A 16143-nucleotide genomic window follows, 5' to 3' on the forward strand; every position below is an offset into this window, starting at 1 on the left:
GGCTTATATATAGATTGACAGAGGAACATGAGGGTTTCAGAGGAGTTTACAGGAAAAGGAAGTAAGGAGGAGGGGGGGGGACTACTGTCCGGGACAGTGTTAGTGTGGGCTGGGCAAGGTTCAGGTGTAGCGCGGCATCTCACACTGTTCACAGCGGTTGAGTGCAGGGTGGTTGAGGAAGGTGCATTCTTCACAGCTCCACTGGGCTCCCTCAAAGTCCTCGTCCCTCTGGGGCCCCGCGACAGCAGGCTTGGGTTTCCGCTCCCCCTCTGGGAGAGGGGCACACATACAGGCTTAGCGTCATTAACAAAGAACATGCAGTGCATTCGGAAAGTATTCAGACCCCTTGGCTTTTCCCACATTTTGTTACTTTACAGCCTTGTTCTAAAATTGATTAAATCGTACTTTTCCCCCTCAATCTACACACAATACCCCATAATGACAAAGCAAAAACAGGCGTAGAAATGTGTGTACAATTWTTTWTTTTTTTAAACATCACATTTACATAAGTATTCAGACCCATTAATCAGTGCGTTGTTGAAGCACCTTTCACAGCGATTACAGCCTCGAGTCTTCTTGGGTATGATGCTACAAGCTTGGCACACCTGTATTTGAGAAGCTTCTCCCATTCTACTCTGCAGATCCTCTCAAGCACCGTCAGGTTGGATGGGGAGCGTCGCTGCACAACTATTTTCAGGTCTCCAGAGATGTTCGATCGGGTTCACTCAAAGACATTGAGATTTGTCCCGAAGCCACTCCTGCATTGTCTTGGCTGTGTGCTTAGGGTCGTTGTCCTGTTGGAAGGTGAACCGTCACCTCAGTCTGAGGTCCTGAGCGCTCTGGAGCAGGTTTTCATCAAGGATCTCTCTGTACTTTGCGCCGTTCATCTTTCCCTTGATCCTGACTAGTCTCCCAGTGCCTGCCACTTAAAAACATCCCCACATCATGATGCTGCCACCACCATGTTGCCAGGTTTCCTACAGACGTGACGCTTGGCATTCAGGCCAAAGAGTTCCATCAGACCAGAGAATCTTGTTTCTCATGATCCGAGGCCTATAGGTGCCTTTWGGCAAACTCCAAGCGGGCTGGCGTGTGCCTTTTACTGAGAAATGGCTTCCGTCTGGCCACTACCATTAAGGCRTGATTGGTGGAGTACTGCAGAGATGGTTGTCCTTCTGGAAGTTTCTCGGTTCTCTTTTTTACTTTTAATAAATTTGCAGACATTTCTAAAAAACTATTTTCGCTTTGTCATTATGGGGTATTGTGTGTAGATTGATGAGGAAAATGTTTAATTTAATCAATTTTAGAATAAGGCTGTATCGTAACAAAATGTGGAAAAAGTCAAGTGGTCTGAATAATTTTCGAATGCACTGCATACAGTCTTAGCATTAGTAATGGGTGGGGGGGGAATAAAATGATTGATAGTTATACCGAACAAAAATATAAATATGCAACATGCAACAATTTCAAAGATTTTACTGAGTTACAGTTCATAAATCAGTCAATTTAAATAAATTAATTAGTCCCTAATCTATGGATTTCACATGACTGGGAATACKGATATGAATCTTTTGGTTACAGATACCTTAAAAGAAATGGGCCTCACAATGGACCTCAGGATCTCATCACGGTATTTCTGTGCATTCAAATTGCCATCGKTAAAATGCAATTGGTGTTCGTTGTTCGTAGCTTATGCCTGCCCATACCATAACCCCACCATGGGGCACTCGGTTCATCAGCAAACCGCTCTCCCACACGACACCATACACATGGTTTGCCGGTTGGACATACAGCCAAATTCTCTAAAACGACATGAGGCGGCTTATGGTAGAGAAATTAACATTGAATTCTCTGGCAACAGCTCTGGTGGACATTCCTGCAGTCAGCATGCCAATTGCACACTCCCTCAAAACTTGAGACATCTGTGGCATTGTGTTGTGTGACAAAAGTGCACATTTTAGAGGGGCTTTTTATTGTCCCCTGAACAAGGTGCACTAGTGTAATGATCATGCTTCTTGATATGCCACACCAATCAGGTTGATGGATTATCTTGGCGAAGGAGAAATGCTCCCTAACAGGGATGTAAAAACATTTGAGAGAAATACGCTTTTCGAGCATATGGAAAATGTCTGAGATATTTTATTTCACCTCATGAAACATGGGACCAACACTTTACACGTTGCGGTAAACATTTTTTCACTGTACATACCGCAATATTATTTTGGGACGATAATATTTAGATATTCGACTCCAAGTATATATATATATTTTTTTTAAATATATATAACTAGCGCTAATCAGCTGTTCCTGCGCCAAAACTCCTGTATTTTTCATCCTATAGCTTGTTCTCAATCGTGAGGCAACATGTTTTCAGCACTTTTATTTCCCTAACTGACCAAAACTTGTTCTCTCAGCAATACGTTTAGAACATCAAATTGCAATATAAAACTCACAATACATATAGAATCGTGAGAATCGTAATGCATATCGTATCGGCGCCTAAGTATGGTGATAATATTGTCTTGTGAGGTCCTTGGCAATTCCCAGCTCTACTTAGTATCGTACCAACAAACACAGCAGATACTACAAGCTAAACARTGGGCGTCGGGAAAACAGTAGGTTTTTTAGCCGCTACATCGCTTTTTGCKGGCAGGAGTAGACAGCAAGCCACTTTATCAAGTGTTCTCGGCCATGAGCCGCGCAATGAAATTGAACCAGTGCAATTTTACTCTGAGCAGCGCAAGCCTCGCACGGAACCGCGCTGCTTACCCACTGGTTTCATCCAAATGAATAGGCGGGCCTCGCCCTCTGCAAAACTGGCATGTCCGGTTCATCAACACACTACCAAACATAACAGGGGGAAAAAGTCCTTCCAATGGGATGTTAACAGAGGGCCTAACTGTGTTCAGCAAGGATCCCATAGGCATTCATGGCAAGCGCAGGGGTGCTGTCCACACTGGTGTCATGGCTAAACTCATAACCTGCTCCTTTATCCTACTACTGTCACATACAGGATCAAGTTGCCACACCCTTTCCACTGCTATAGCTGGTGTGTGGTGGTGAGCCTTCTGGTGCAAAATGGCTGTCGTATATCACCAATGAGGGTGAGACTATTTCGTGGTGAATAAGGCGAGTTAACGCAAAATTACAATATCAAGCACAAAATTAAATTAAGGTCATTACACCACACACACACCAATCATACAAATACACAGCACCATTTTAAAGACCTTTCTGAGAAGGAAATGCTTTCAAAAACATTTGGAGAATGTCCACACAGGGAGTCTCTGCAACACAAAAGTAAATCAACAAAAGCCATGGTCACTCGATCATTCACGACATTTGGTCTGCTGAAGGGGAGTGATCAGAGAGAATGTGAGGAAAAAACTAAAACAAGCAATATTCTGTCAAATGTAATACAAGGCATTATAAAAGGCTCATACGTGCATAAAACAAGTTATAAAGCGCTAGGCTAACCGCAGAGGGGAAATCTGCAGTTCAAACAATAACAAAGCAGACACCCCACCACTGTTTTAGTAAACAGCTGAGGTACGGGGCTGGAGAAATGGAACGACTCTCAAACTCAAGAGATATAGATGCAAGGACTGACCATCCATGAAACCAAAATTATAGTTTTAACCATGTTTTGAGGCCATACAGCAGGGCTGCCCAACCCTTTTCCTGGAGKTKTACCGTCCTGTGGGTTCTCAGTCCAACCCRAATTTAACAAACCRGATTCTACTAATTAGCCGCTCAACAAGACCTTAACTAGCTGAATCAGAACTGCTAAATTAGGGTTGGACTGAAAACCCACAGGACAGTAGACCTCCAGGAAGAGGGTTGGACTGAAATCCTACAGGACAGTAGACCTCCAGGAAGAGGGTTGGGCAGCCCTGCTGTACAGTGTTGGTTTACAATTACGTGGTTTACAAGAAAAACAAGCTTATATTTTGGCTTCTGGATGGGGTACSACAGTTTAACTAAGATCATGAAGCATTTATAATTTATATTATTCAAGAAACAGAGGGTATATATAATTGATTTAAGTCCAAAAACTGATGTACCAACCACAGATTGCCCTTTTTAAAAAGAAAGTCCTACCAATGTTTACAGTGGTAAAACAGACGATATCACCTTTCTCACCTTTTCTTCCTGGCTTGGGCGGTACCACCGGYCCGGTCTGAATGTTCTTATAAAAGTTGTTCTCGGCTTGCGGATCGAACTTCCCTGGTGAAAAATGACACAACTCATACAGCATCTGTTGTTTGACACCTGAATGTGTGCTCTTGTACACACTTCAAAAGCCCGTTTGTGTGTGTGTACCTATAGACTGCAGCAGATCCGTCTCCTTCAGGGTGCAGTCGACATCAATCTGAAGCTGTCTGTTCAGACTGCGCAATCGGGTCATCTCTTCAGGCTGCAACAGCCGTAAAACACCGGTGGGTTGGATGAGACGACAACAAAAATGTAGACAACTCTGCATTGAGACAACTCTATARCCTGCATTGATTTACTGTTTGTATACAAATTTCACAGAATATATATCTTCTTCTTTTTTTATATTTACATGAATGTAGCTAATGTGCGTGTGTTTGTATGTGTGCCTTCAAACGTGTTTGTGTGCCTATGCATTCAAAGGTGTGTGTATGTGCAAAAAAAATAAACATGTTACGTACAATGCCTTCAAAAGGAGTGTGTATYTGTGTGCACGTGATCGTGCATTCAAACTTCACCGATGTATGTGTTTATGTGCCTATGCAATCACATCTGCGTGTTGCTCCCCCCCGCGTGTGTGCGTGTCCCCCCCTCTTACCCGGGGGATGAGGCTGCTGCTGTTGACTCGCCTGAAGCGTCTCTGGAGGGCGTCGTACTCCATGTCGTTGACGTCTGCCTTCAGCTGCTCCAYCTTCTGCCTCTCCATCAGCAGCTCCTTCAGCAGACGCTCCATCCGGGCCCTCTGGTGCAGCAGGAGAGCTGGGGGACACAGTGGTGGGAAGACAGGGCTTCAAACAGGTGGGACGGGTCGGGAGGTGGGCCGGAAACGGCGGGCGGATGTGCAGGAATGAATACATCTGTGGTTCTGTGAGCGCAGGCACACACACACACACACACAAGCGTATCCGTTCATAAGCCGTGCTTACCCTGGGTGTAAGCGTAGTCGTCGGAGCCCGAGCTGGAGCGGCGCGGCATGCGATTGGCGATGTGGCTGACGATGTTACCGGGCAGGGCTGAGATGGGCAGGATGGGTGCCGGGGCCAGCGCGTGATGCTCCCCCTGGTCCACCATGTTGAGCAGAGATTCAGGAGGGGAGGCCACTGGAGGGGACCCTGAGAGGGGCCTCTGCTGCTGGGCCTGGCCTGGGGACACTTTGATCTTAAAGGTGTAGCCCGCCTGGCTGCCTGGCTGGGGTGAGGAGGTGGGCCGGGGCCGCACGGGGCACTGGTGCAGGTAGACCCCGGGGTGGAAGGCAGCAGAGCTCCCCCCGCTCAGGCTGAGGCCCCGCTGGGGTGAGCTGGGCGAGGGGCTGGTAGCCATGTAGAGAGTCTGTCCCGGGGGGCAGTGCACGGGGGAGTTGCTGCGGGTCCGCGGGCCCTCCAGGGTGATCTCAATCTGGTTCTTCAGGGAGCTCTTGGGCAGGTACGGCCGGTAGATGGGCTGCTGCTGCTGTTGTTGCTGCTGGTGGTGGTGGTAGGGCATGCTGGCCAGGGTGGGAGGGCTGATGGGCAGGAAGACATGGGTCTGCTGGTGCTGGGGTTGCTGTTGGGGCTGCACCTGCTGTTGGGGCTGCACCTGCTGTTGGGGCTGCACCTGCTGTTGGGGCTGCACCTGCTGTTGGGGCTGCACCTGCTGTTGGGGCTGCACCTGCTGTTGGGGTTGGTGCTGGGGCGAGCTATAGGGGGACTGGTAGGTGGGAGTGGTGTAGGACGAGGGCTGATACACAGGCTGCCCGGACGAGGGCCAGGGGGAGGGCTGGGGGCTCTGAGAGGGGGAGGGCCGGATGTAGAGGGCATTACCACCACTGTTGCCATAGTGACCGACGGGGATCTGCAGGGCCTGGGGGGCGTTGGGCAGGTTCTGTGACAGAGTGACAGTGATAGGGTTCATGGTGTAGCGAGGAACGGGCGAGTAGGTAGGGGACATACCCTGCACGGGAGGCGGAGTGGGGGTGCTGGCCGTGCGGCCCCCGTGGTCATTCATGAAGAAGGGGTTGTACCCCAGCGAGGGGGCTATGGTGGCAGGGGCCGAGAGGGGCTCCGTGAAGCCGACGCGCTGGGGCTCGATGTGACCGTCACTGGAGCTGTGCACCAGGGAGCGCCCGCCTCCGTTGGCCTTGCCCGCCTCCGAGGGGGGGTAGCCCCCTAGCTGGATGTGCAGCATGTGGTTCCGGCTCAGGCGGACCTCTTCCGGACTTTGGTACTCCCCATAGAGGTATCTGTTACTCTCCTGAGCTAGCAGGTGGCAGCATATATCCAGGTTATTGTTGTTCTGGAGGAGGACAGGAGACAGCATAAAAGGTTCAGTGATGGGGCCCAGACTGATGCTGTAGCCCTATAGGGGTCACTGCTCTGTGGATTTACAGAGGCATACTAACTTCCTGGGGTCATAACAGATCAACTAGACCACACAAACAACTGTCAATGTAAAAAAATAWAAATAAGTCCAACTCTTTATTCTCCCCAATTTCATGGTATCCAAATTGGTAGTTACGGTCTTGTCCCATCGCTGCAACTCCCGTATGGACTCGGGAGAGGCGAAGGTCTGGAGCCGTGTGTCCTCCGAAACACAACCCAGCCAAYCTGCACCGCTTCTTGACACAATTCCTCYCTTAACCCGGAAGCCAGCCGCACAAATGTGTCGGAGGAAACACCGTACACCTGGCGACCGTGTCAGCGTGCACTGCGCCCAGCCCACTACAGGAGCCGCTAGTGCGCGATGGGACAAGAACATCCCTGCCGGCCAAACCCTCCCCTAACCCGGACGACGCTCGGCCAATTGTGCGCCACCCCATGGGTCTCCCGATCGCGGCCGACTGCGACAGAGCCTGGACTCGAACCAGGATCTCTAGTGGCACAGCTAGAACTGCGATGCAGTGTGCCACTCAGGAGGCGATGTTCAACTTCATATATAGGCATATATGTGTAAGCCTAGATCAGTGAAGCAGCATACAGGCATTTCAATGAGAGAATCAGTGCATGTTTGTAGCCTGTGTGAGCCCCAAATTGCACCCTAATTCCCTATGCAGTACACTAAAGCCCCTTTCCACTGGCCTTAATGGGCCCAACCTAGGTTGACTTCAAAGCGTTTCCACTGCCTCCAGAAATGCGAAATTATATAATGTTGCTAGGCAGCCAATATGTGACTGCAGCTGGCTTCTAGCTAGCGAGATGTTGAAGAATGAAATTCACCCTCACCATGCTGTAACTAACATTACCCCATACTCCTGCGAGTGCCAGCCAGACTCAGAGCCATGTATTTAGCTAGCTGACATTAGTGTTGTCGTTAGCATAAAAGGCTAGCTAGCTTAATTCCTACCTCGCATGCCATGGTCTATTAGCTAGCTATCCAAGTAAACCAGATGACAGCTAGCTAGCTTTCGATACAGCCTGGCCAGCTAAAATACCTGTTAGCTTGTTTAGACTGATTTGCTAGCTAATGTTAGGTAGCTAGCTAGCATTGAGGGCTCTGTTCTCATAAAGGTTATTGTTTAGTGAAAAAAATGAATCAAGGATCCAGCTATGGTGGTAATTTGCTTCATGTCTAACTACTGCAGTACTGCTTGTCCATGTGCCCAGAAGAGCTAGCTAGACGTTTTGTCCACATCCAGCAGTGATCAGCTTGGTGGTTGCATAGTAACAGCATCACCAACCCGAATTCTAATCGAGCTGGCACCAGTCAGTTGTGAAACTGGGCTGTGCTGACTCGGATTTCCTTAGACCCAGCTCGAAGTTGAGAATTCCATTCGAGCCAGTTCGAATTTGGCCCTAATTTTAAGAGCCAGTGGCAACAGGGCTTAAATGTTACTTTTGACCAGGGTCAAGTAATACACTATAGGGAATAAGGTGTCATTTGGGGGACACACTATAATGTGTGTGCTCATAGCTGTCTGGCTACGGTAGCATACCTGCAGAAGGCACTGGGACACTACTCCCTCTGGGATCTCGGGGAAGCGCTGCTTGAGGTCCTGCAGGATGTGATAGTCTAACTGAGGGCCTCCCTGCGCCATCCTGAGCCCACAGAGAGAGTCACTGAGCTCACAGCCCTGAACGCTGCTGCTGCACCTGTGCTCTTCTCATCCCCTACACACACACACACACACACACACACACACACACACACGTCATCATGAAAAGCTCGAAACAATCTTCAGTCGTCATTGCATCACATCAGCCCAGCCACACAACATTAAAAGTCTGCGCCTCTGTCGCCAGATCAGTGCTTTAAATAGCAACATGGGTTAGAAGATGTGCTTACAAACGGAAGGAGGATTTTTGGCAGCTGTGGTCAGCGGTTCCTCTGCAGAAACAATGTAATTAGGCGACACATATGTTACGGACAGTTTATGGGCCCTAGTGACCGGACAGACAGGCCGATAAAGCAGCAAGGAGAGGTTAGCCGGGCTAAAACTGGTCAATAACCCCATCCGACAATTCACACAACAGACGGGGTTGGCTGCAACAGACAGACATGGTATCTGTCTCGTGTGTTCGTTTAGTCATCTCACTGCACCAAGCAACGACCTAAAATCCAAGACAGTTTGCTACCTATCTAGATAACACGACATGCACGTCACATTGACAAGTGTTACCTACGTCAGCCAACTAATTCATACTGATCACTAACGTGTTTGCAAGCTAACTAAACGAACAAACAAAGCGTTCGCATCAGCATCTGTGGCATTTTAGCCATCTAAGTTACCTAACATTATCCCGCTGCAGTTGATAATAGTGATCTGACTCAATTTCTMGTCAATCATGCTATAACGTCAACTGACAAACGTTACGTTAGTTGTTCTTATTGGTCTTAGCACGTTAACTAGCTAGCGTTACTTACACGGGGGGGAAAAAACGAATGTTAAATGGCTAACAACCTAAACAAAATAGCGCGCCGTCCACATACTAACTTAGCTAAGTAACTAGAGTGACCAGCTAGCTGGCTAACTAAACTAGTTGGCTACCTACTATTGTCGTTTTTGGATAAGCGCGTTTACTAGACAAATAGGCAAGTATGTTGATTGCTAACGTTAGCTAGCTAGCAACCATCAAGTGTCGACACAAAACAAATCTTTAGTATCGAGTTAGAGATTAGCTAATGTTAACGTCGATAACGTTAGCGGACAACTTCTTACTAAAGCGCCGTTGACCAGAAAGGCACACACCAACAAGTAATCTGACATAGAGAAGCTAATAACGTTAACGTATCTAGCCAGCGAATCTACAGATGTTAGCTAGCTAGTGAGCCGACTACCACTAGTTTGCTAGCCAGCTCACATTGTATCGAAACCAAGATTTAGCTAGCTAGCTAGCGTTACTTCGACTTACCATGAGCTTACTCACTCTTGTCATGGACCATTATAGCTACAGTTTCAGAGAAAGCCCATTGATCTGATATTTTCCGAAAGTGGCAGACGAATATGTATTTAACTCTTGATAGATAAAGCGATTTATGTTTCATTCCAAGACAAGGCCGTCGTCTACACAACGTAAGAAATTGGATCTATCGCGATAAATGTCAACTTTTCGGAGCAGGAAGTGGTCTAAATCTAAGTTGTTGGTACTGCGCATGCTTGTCTTTTGCGCCCCGTCCAATAGAGCCTCCCTTCTTCCCTTAATACATATGTAGATGTGGTTTAAGTACAGTAATTGTAATAACTGTTTGTGAGGCGAATCCTATTATGTGTCATTTGATATTTCCTCTTACAAGGGACACACGCATTTCGTTACACCCGCAATAACATCTGTTAAATATGTGTATGTGACCAAGGGAAGGGCGTCATGACGAGTTAGGTTATCATCGGACAGTCCAGCCAGTGTAGGCCAAGCTTGCCCAAGTATTGTAGGCTATAGCATATAGGCCCTGGGTCATTATATTTCTTAGGCCTATTGATTGCATATTGGAAAGGTTGTTCCGTCTATGTGTTACAAATATGCAATAACAATTCAATGCAAAAAATTATGCAAGACACTCCTCTTTTTAAGGCAATATTGCCTAATTGATAACCTGCCCTGAAGACACATTTATTGACAGTTATCAAATAGCTTAAAAGTTGAATTAATAATTTTTAAAACGAGCTAATAAAAAAATGGTACTATAGTTAAAAAATCCATAGTTGTACGGCGTCATGTTGGCTGATGCTGTGGTTACCATGTAACCGGACTGGAGTCTTTTACGCAACAATGTGGACCAATGTCATGAACATGGACATACAAAATCCCACGCTACAATTAATGAAGTTATAGACTATGATTAAAGCAAAGTGTCATGAAACGACATATTAAATGTTGTGCGAAAGAAGAACAGGATCGACTTTCAACTGCAAATTTATTGGAGGTCGGTGATGACTGTGTTGATTACTATGATCAAACAGAGAGCAATGACGGAGTCGGTGCCTGGTCGCAAGATGCATGTAGTTACAGGATTGATATTTGCACCAAGGGCAAACTGTCCAGAAAAATAATTTCGTATCAGAGAAGAGAGTGTGCAGAGAATAAATGTGATGTCATATCGCAATCTCACCATTACAACGACCGTGAGCGGTTCATTGAACAATACAAAAGTGACAGTTTGCGCCGTTTCACCTGTCACACACATATCCCTACACATCTGGGGACATGGGTGGTGCTGAAAAGCTGCGAGGAAGAGCCCCTCGATTTTACCATGCCACAAATCAGAGGTAAAAACAACAGCGCTACTGGAGACTACTTGGAGCAACAATATGCACTTATATCTGAAAAAAGAGACACGTTATCCAAACACAAACAGACGGATGAATGTAAAAAGTTATCTTCTGCATGGTAAGCAAAAAGGCTACTATCAGTCTGATGATGTGAACTTTTAGAGGCGTGCTCAAAAATGATATTTCCAATAGGCTACACTTTATTCTAGAAACCCTGGAATACATATCATAGGCAAAAGACAGATGTAAATTTCACACCAAAATTAATATCATTCTCTTCTATTCTATTATGTCTAGTTTTGGTTGATACAGATTAGAGCCAGCGAAAGTCTGTCCATGCGAAATCTTATGTAAGGTTTTATTACTATAAGACATGCCACTGTTACTGAATTCAGGAAAAACTCTGATTTCCCAACAGTGTTCAAGATGATGAAATGCTCTGTTTTACCTGCCACGCTATGCTAAGGTCATTTCAAGTGAGTTAACCTACATCTAAGTTTTACCTTCCCAGTTTACTTCCACAGTAGAATGATTCATATTGCTCAACAACACGTTGAATGCTCTGTAGAACCACGAGATTGAATCTGGAGACCTTGGTTACGTCCCAAATGGTGTCCTATTCCTATACCTATACTTTATCTCTTTTTCCATTCATCTCAGAATTGTGGAGACAAGGAGCTGTCCTACTATGAGCCAATTGGCACAGTCTACTCACCTATCAACAACATGGGCATTAAGCTGCTGACAGTGCAACAAACACACACCTCGTTGGACGCCTTGCGGAGGAACCAGCGACTCAGGAGCAGCGCTGTCACCAGGGGGCACCCACGAGCCAATAAGAGTGCCACCTTAGGGGACATCTCCCTGTCAACATTCAAAAACAACGTGGTGTGGTGTAACGGCTATCGAGAGGCCTCTTCCATGCAGGCCACCGCTCTCCCTGATGTTCCCAGTTCTTCATGCAAGAAAGGAAACAATAAGGCTAATCCATTTAGGGTCAAAGGGTCGAGAAGGCTCCCTCCAAGTCAGAAGTAAGTCCTGCAAGGACAATGATTGATTTGTCTATGATGTGGTTTATGTGGGGGAACCTAGATCTTCAGTTTTATGACAACAGAATTGATGTGCAGGATGAATATGTCGGTCTGTATGGTACGTTGCAGTGGGACCAGGCTTGGCCGCTCCTTTCCCGAGTCATCTCCTCCCAGGGGAAGATCCATCACCCCAGGCAACCAGCTCTCCTCCACCACCCCCCTACCTCCATCGCACCCCTGGAAGTCCAGCTCTACATGCTACCTGACCCCTCCAGAGTTGGCACCCACTAAGCCCCTGGTGGTCCAGCAGAGGAAAAAGAGGTCAGTCATGTCAATGCAAAGTAACAGCCAGACTATGACCTGATAACCAGGGTTTGAGGATCAAGGCTATTTCTATCATGTTGACTCATGTTGATTCAGAAAATCCCAAATTGAGATTTAATTCAGGAACACCTTACTTCAAGCATGCAGGTATAAGACCTTATGATCTGGTTATAATGCATTGTAACTTGTCACGAGTATGTATGACCCCCTTATAATATCTTATTATCATCTCATAATGATTGTGACTAAATAACAGCCATTTGTGAGCATTATAGATTATAGATTGCATTGACATTGTGGATGACTGTATGTTGTATTGTATTAACCTGAATGTCTTTCTCTCCACAGATGGTGCCCTCTCCAAGATGGTGAGAGGGTTGGCTTTGCAGAGATTTTGTTAAAACAGAGGATAATGGTATTACATTAAACGCATTTACATTTTCTATGCTAATGTAACAGTTAAGCTTCCGTCCCTCTCCTCGCCCCTACCTGGGCTCGAACCAGGGACCCTCTGCACACATCAACAACTGCCTCCAACGAAGTATCGTTACCCATCGCTCCACAAAAGCCACGGCCCTTGCAGAGCAAGGGGAACAACTACTTCAAGGTCTCAGAGCGAGTGACGTCACCGATTGAAGCGCTATTTTCACATCGGTTACACTAATTCGTATCATACAGACTCTTTGCTCCTTGTCCTAAAACTAATACATAGGAAAAGTTATAATTGTGTTACCTTCTATGTACTGTGTAATTAATTCCCTTTACAAAAAACAGGTGCACTGCCAACTTTATCCATCACCACTAGAGGGCAGCAGTGACTGTTACTAAAGCTTTGGATCGTGAATTATTACAGTAGGTAATAAGAACATCCACTTGTTTCCCTCAAATCGAAAAAATTAGGGGTACATATGAAGATTAGTAACTCAACATTTGTTTTGATATGTATATTTCCAAAGAGAATGGATCAATTATGGAACAGAAGATTTGCATATATTTAAACAGGAGAATGGATCAATTATGGAACAGAAGATTTGCATATATTTAAACAGGAGAATGGATCAATTATGCAACAGAAGATTTACATATATTTAAACAGGAGAATGGTGTGAAAACATAACAATCTCAGTTTACTGATAAATGGTGAACCTGATTTCTATGTTGGCATAATATTACTACTACACTGTATTGGTCATTGAGTTCAAAGTTGACAAGTGTTTACTGAATTATATCAGCACATAAATAAAAGAAGATGGTCTACAATATAAGATCGCGACAGAATCTCAGGTTACCAAAATTGCTCACGCTTTTCAAATGGGTAAACCAGAGTCAATCGCTGACCCAGATCAGAGCTGTGGATCATGGAAAAGTTATTTGTAATTGATAAGTCAACTGCTCTGCTTCTGGGCACTTGGTCACCGAGCCAGGTCTCACTTGTCATGGGCCTAAATATAGCCAGTGGCTGTTAACTGATAGTGCTGACATTATACAGTGCCTTTGGAAAGTATTCAGACCCCTTGATTTTTTCACATTTTGTTACGTTACAGCCTTATTCTAAAATGGAGGGGGGGGGGAAAACTCAGCAGTTTAAACACAATACCCCATAATGACAAAGCAAAAACAGATTTTTAGAAATTTTAGCAAATGTATGAAAATAAAAACGGAAATACCTTACTTAATAAGTATTCAGACCCTTTGCTATGAGACTCGAAATTGAGCTCAGGTGCATCCTGTTTCCATTGATCATCCTTGAGATGTTTCGACAACATGATTGGAGTCCACCTGTGGTAAATTCAATTGATTGGACATGATTTGGAAAGACACACACCTATCTATATAAGGTTCCACAGTTGACAGTGCATGGCAGAGCAAACACCAAGCTGTGAGGTCGAAGGAATTGTCCGTAGAGCTCTGAAACAGGATTATGTTGAGGCGCAGATCTGGGGAAGGGTACCAAAACATTTCTCCAGCATTGAAGGTCCCCAAGAACACAGTGCCCTCCATCATTCTTAAATGTAAGACGTTTGGTTGGAACCACCAAGACTCTTCCTAGGGGTGGCCGCCCGGCCAAACTGAGCAATTGGGGAGAAGGGCCTTGGTCAGGGAGGTGACCAAGAATCCGATTGTCACTCTGACAGAGTTCGAAAGTTCCTCTGTGGAAATGGGAGAACCTTCCAGAAGGACAACCATCTCTGCAGCACTCCACCAATCAGGCCTTTATGGTAGAGTGGCCAGACAGAAGCCATTTGTCAGTAAAAGGCACATGACAGCCCTCTTGGAGTTTGCCAAAAGGCCCCTAAAGACTAAGACCATGAGAAACAAGATTCTCTGGTCTGATGAAACCAAGATTGAACTCTTTGGCCTGAATGCCAAGCGTCACTTCTGGAGGAAACCTGGCACCATCCCCACGGTGAAGCATGGTGGTGGCAGCATCATGCTGTGGGGATGTTTTTCAGCGGCAGGGACTGGGAGACTTGTCAGGATTGAGGCAAAGATGAACAGAGCAAAGTACAGAGAAATGCTTGATGAAAACCTACTCCAGAGCGCTCGGGACCTCAGACTGGGGTAAAGTTTCAACTTCCAACAGGACAACGATCCTAAGCACACAGCCAAGACAACGCAGGAGTAGCTTCTGGACAAGTCTCAGAATGTCCTTAAATAGCCCAGTCAGAGCCTGGACTTGAACCCGATCGAACATCTCTGGAGAGACCTGAAAATAGCTGTGCAGCAACGCTCCCCATCCAACCTGACAGAGCTTGAAAGGATCTGCAGAAAAGAATGGGGAAACTCCCCAAATACTGGTGTGCCAAGCTTGCAGAGTCATACCCAAGAAGGTTGTAATCGCTGCCAAAGGTGCTTCAACAAAGTACTGACTAAAGGGTCTGAATACTTATGTAAATGTAATGTTTACGTTTTTTATTTGTAATAAATTAACAAACATTTCTAAAATCCAGTTTTTGCTTCGTCATTATGGACTATTGTGTGTAGACTGATGAGGGGAAAAAACAATTGTATCAATTTTAGAACAAGGCTGTAATCTAACAACATTTGGAAAAAGTCAAGGGGTCTGAATACTTTCCGAAGGCTTTGCATCTACTTACAGGGACACCTAGAGGAAACAGAGGTATTTTTGGTCCCACCGTGCAAATCATTGGAACCAGATTTCACCCTTGTGCCCTGTTCAAAAATGTGCCCAAGATTTGTCTGGAAGGATCTGGAATGGCAGAAAAGGTTCTCAGAAATAATCTTGAATTCCCATTTTTCGTGTCTCTCAATAATATAGTTTAAATTAACAAGGCTATGTAGGCACAAACTAATAATAAAATAAAAAATACTATTCCATTGCAACTATTCCATAACTTGTTACTCTGTTGTGGAAAGGTTTATAGTCCTTGAATGATAGCTGAATGATAGTCCTTGAATGATAGCTATAATGATCTCCTGTAGGCTCTCTATGCTAGCAGCAACTTAACCAGACTTACACCTGTCATAGTGGCCTCTCACCTGTCAAGTCCCCCTGCAGCTGAGCTCACACACACCACAGCTGGGACTCTGTGACATTCCCCTGAAACAGCACCTTCCCATGGATGTTGTAGTGGCCATAATATAGTTCAGTGGAGCACAGCGCCAATCTCTGGACTCCTGTAAAAAATAAAGGTCTACAGCAGTGGACATCCTTCCTTTAAAGCGGCAATCAGCAGTTGAAACAGTAACAAAACGTTCTCCCCGTTCCCATTTTGGTAAAAAGCTGAGGGATAGGGCTGGAGAAATGTATCCACTCTCAAATTCATAGGCAGCGCTATGGATGCAATGACTGACCGTCCACGATATTGAAATTCTAGTTTTAAATATGTTTTGAGGCTAAACAGTGTTCGTTGACATTTACTGTGTATAACA

At 45.6% G+C, this 16143-nt stretch overlaps 1 protein-coding gene across 5 annotated transcripts; it reads right to left on the reverse strand.

Moving 5' to 3' along the window:
* Nucleotides 1–6: 6 nt before the first annotated feature.
* Nucleotides 7–9771, reverse strand: LOC111975436 (TGF-beta-activated kinase 1 and MAP3K7-binding protein 3). 5 transcript variants are annotated; one of them, XM_024003715.2, is made up of 8 exons: nt 9540–9771; nt 8123–8297; nt 5142–6486; nt 4814–4974; nt 4324–4417; nt 4144–4227; nt 3231–3287; nt 7–269 (listed from the first exon to the last, which is right to left on the reverse strand). In XM_024003715.2, exons 2-8 carry the CDS (start codon nt 8222–8224, stop codon nt 121–123), a joined length of 1992 nt encoding a protein of 663 aa, XP_023859483.1. In that variant the 5' UTR covers nt 8225–8297; nt 9540–9771; the 3' UTR covers nt 7–120. The 5 variants fall into 5 exon arrangements, with proteins under 5 accessions (XP_023859483.1, XP_023859484.1, XP_023859488.1 ...); XM_024003716.2 differs by lacking the exon at nt 9540–9771 and adding an exon at nt 8473–8938; XM_024003720.2 differs by lacking the exon at nt 8123–8297.
* Nucleotides 9772–16143: the final 6372 nt, after the last annotated feature.

This window comes from Salvelinus sp. IW2-2015, linkage group LG16 (genome assembly GCF_002910315.2).
Source record: "Salvelinus sp. IW2-2015 linkage group LG16, ASM291031v2, whole genome shotgun sequence".
In the NCBI taxonomy this organism is placed as follows: Eukaryota; Metazoa; Chordata; class Actinopteri; order Salmoniformes; family Salmonidae; genus Salvelinus; species Salvelinus sp. IW2-2015.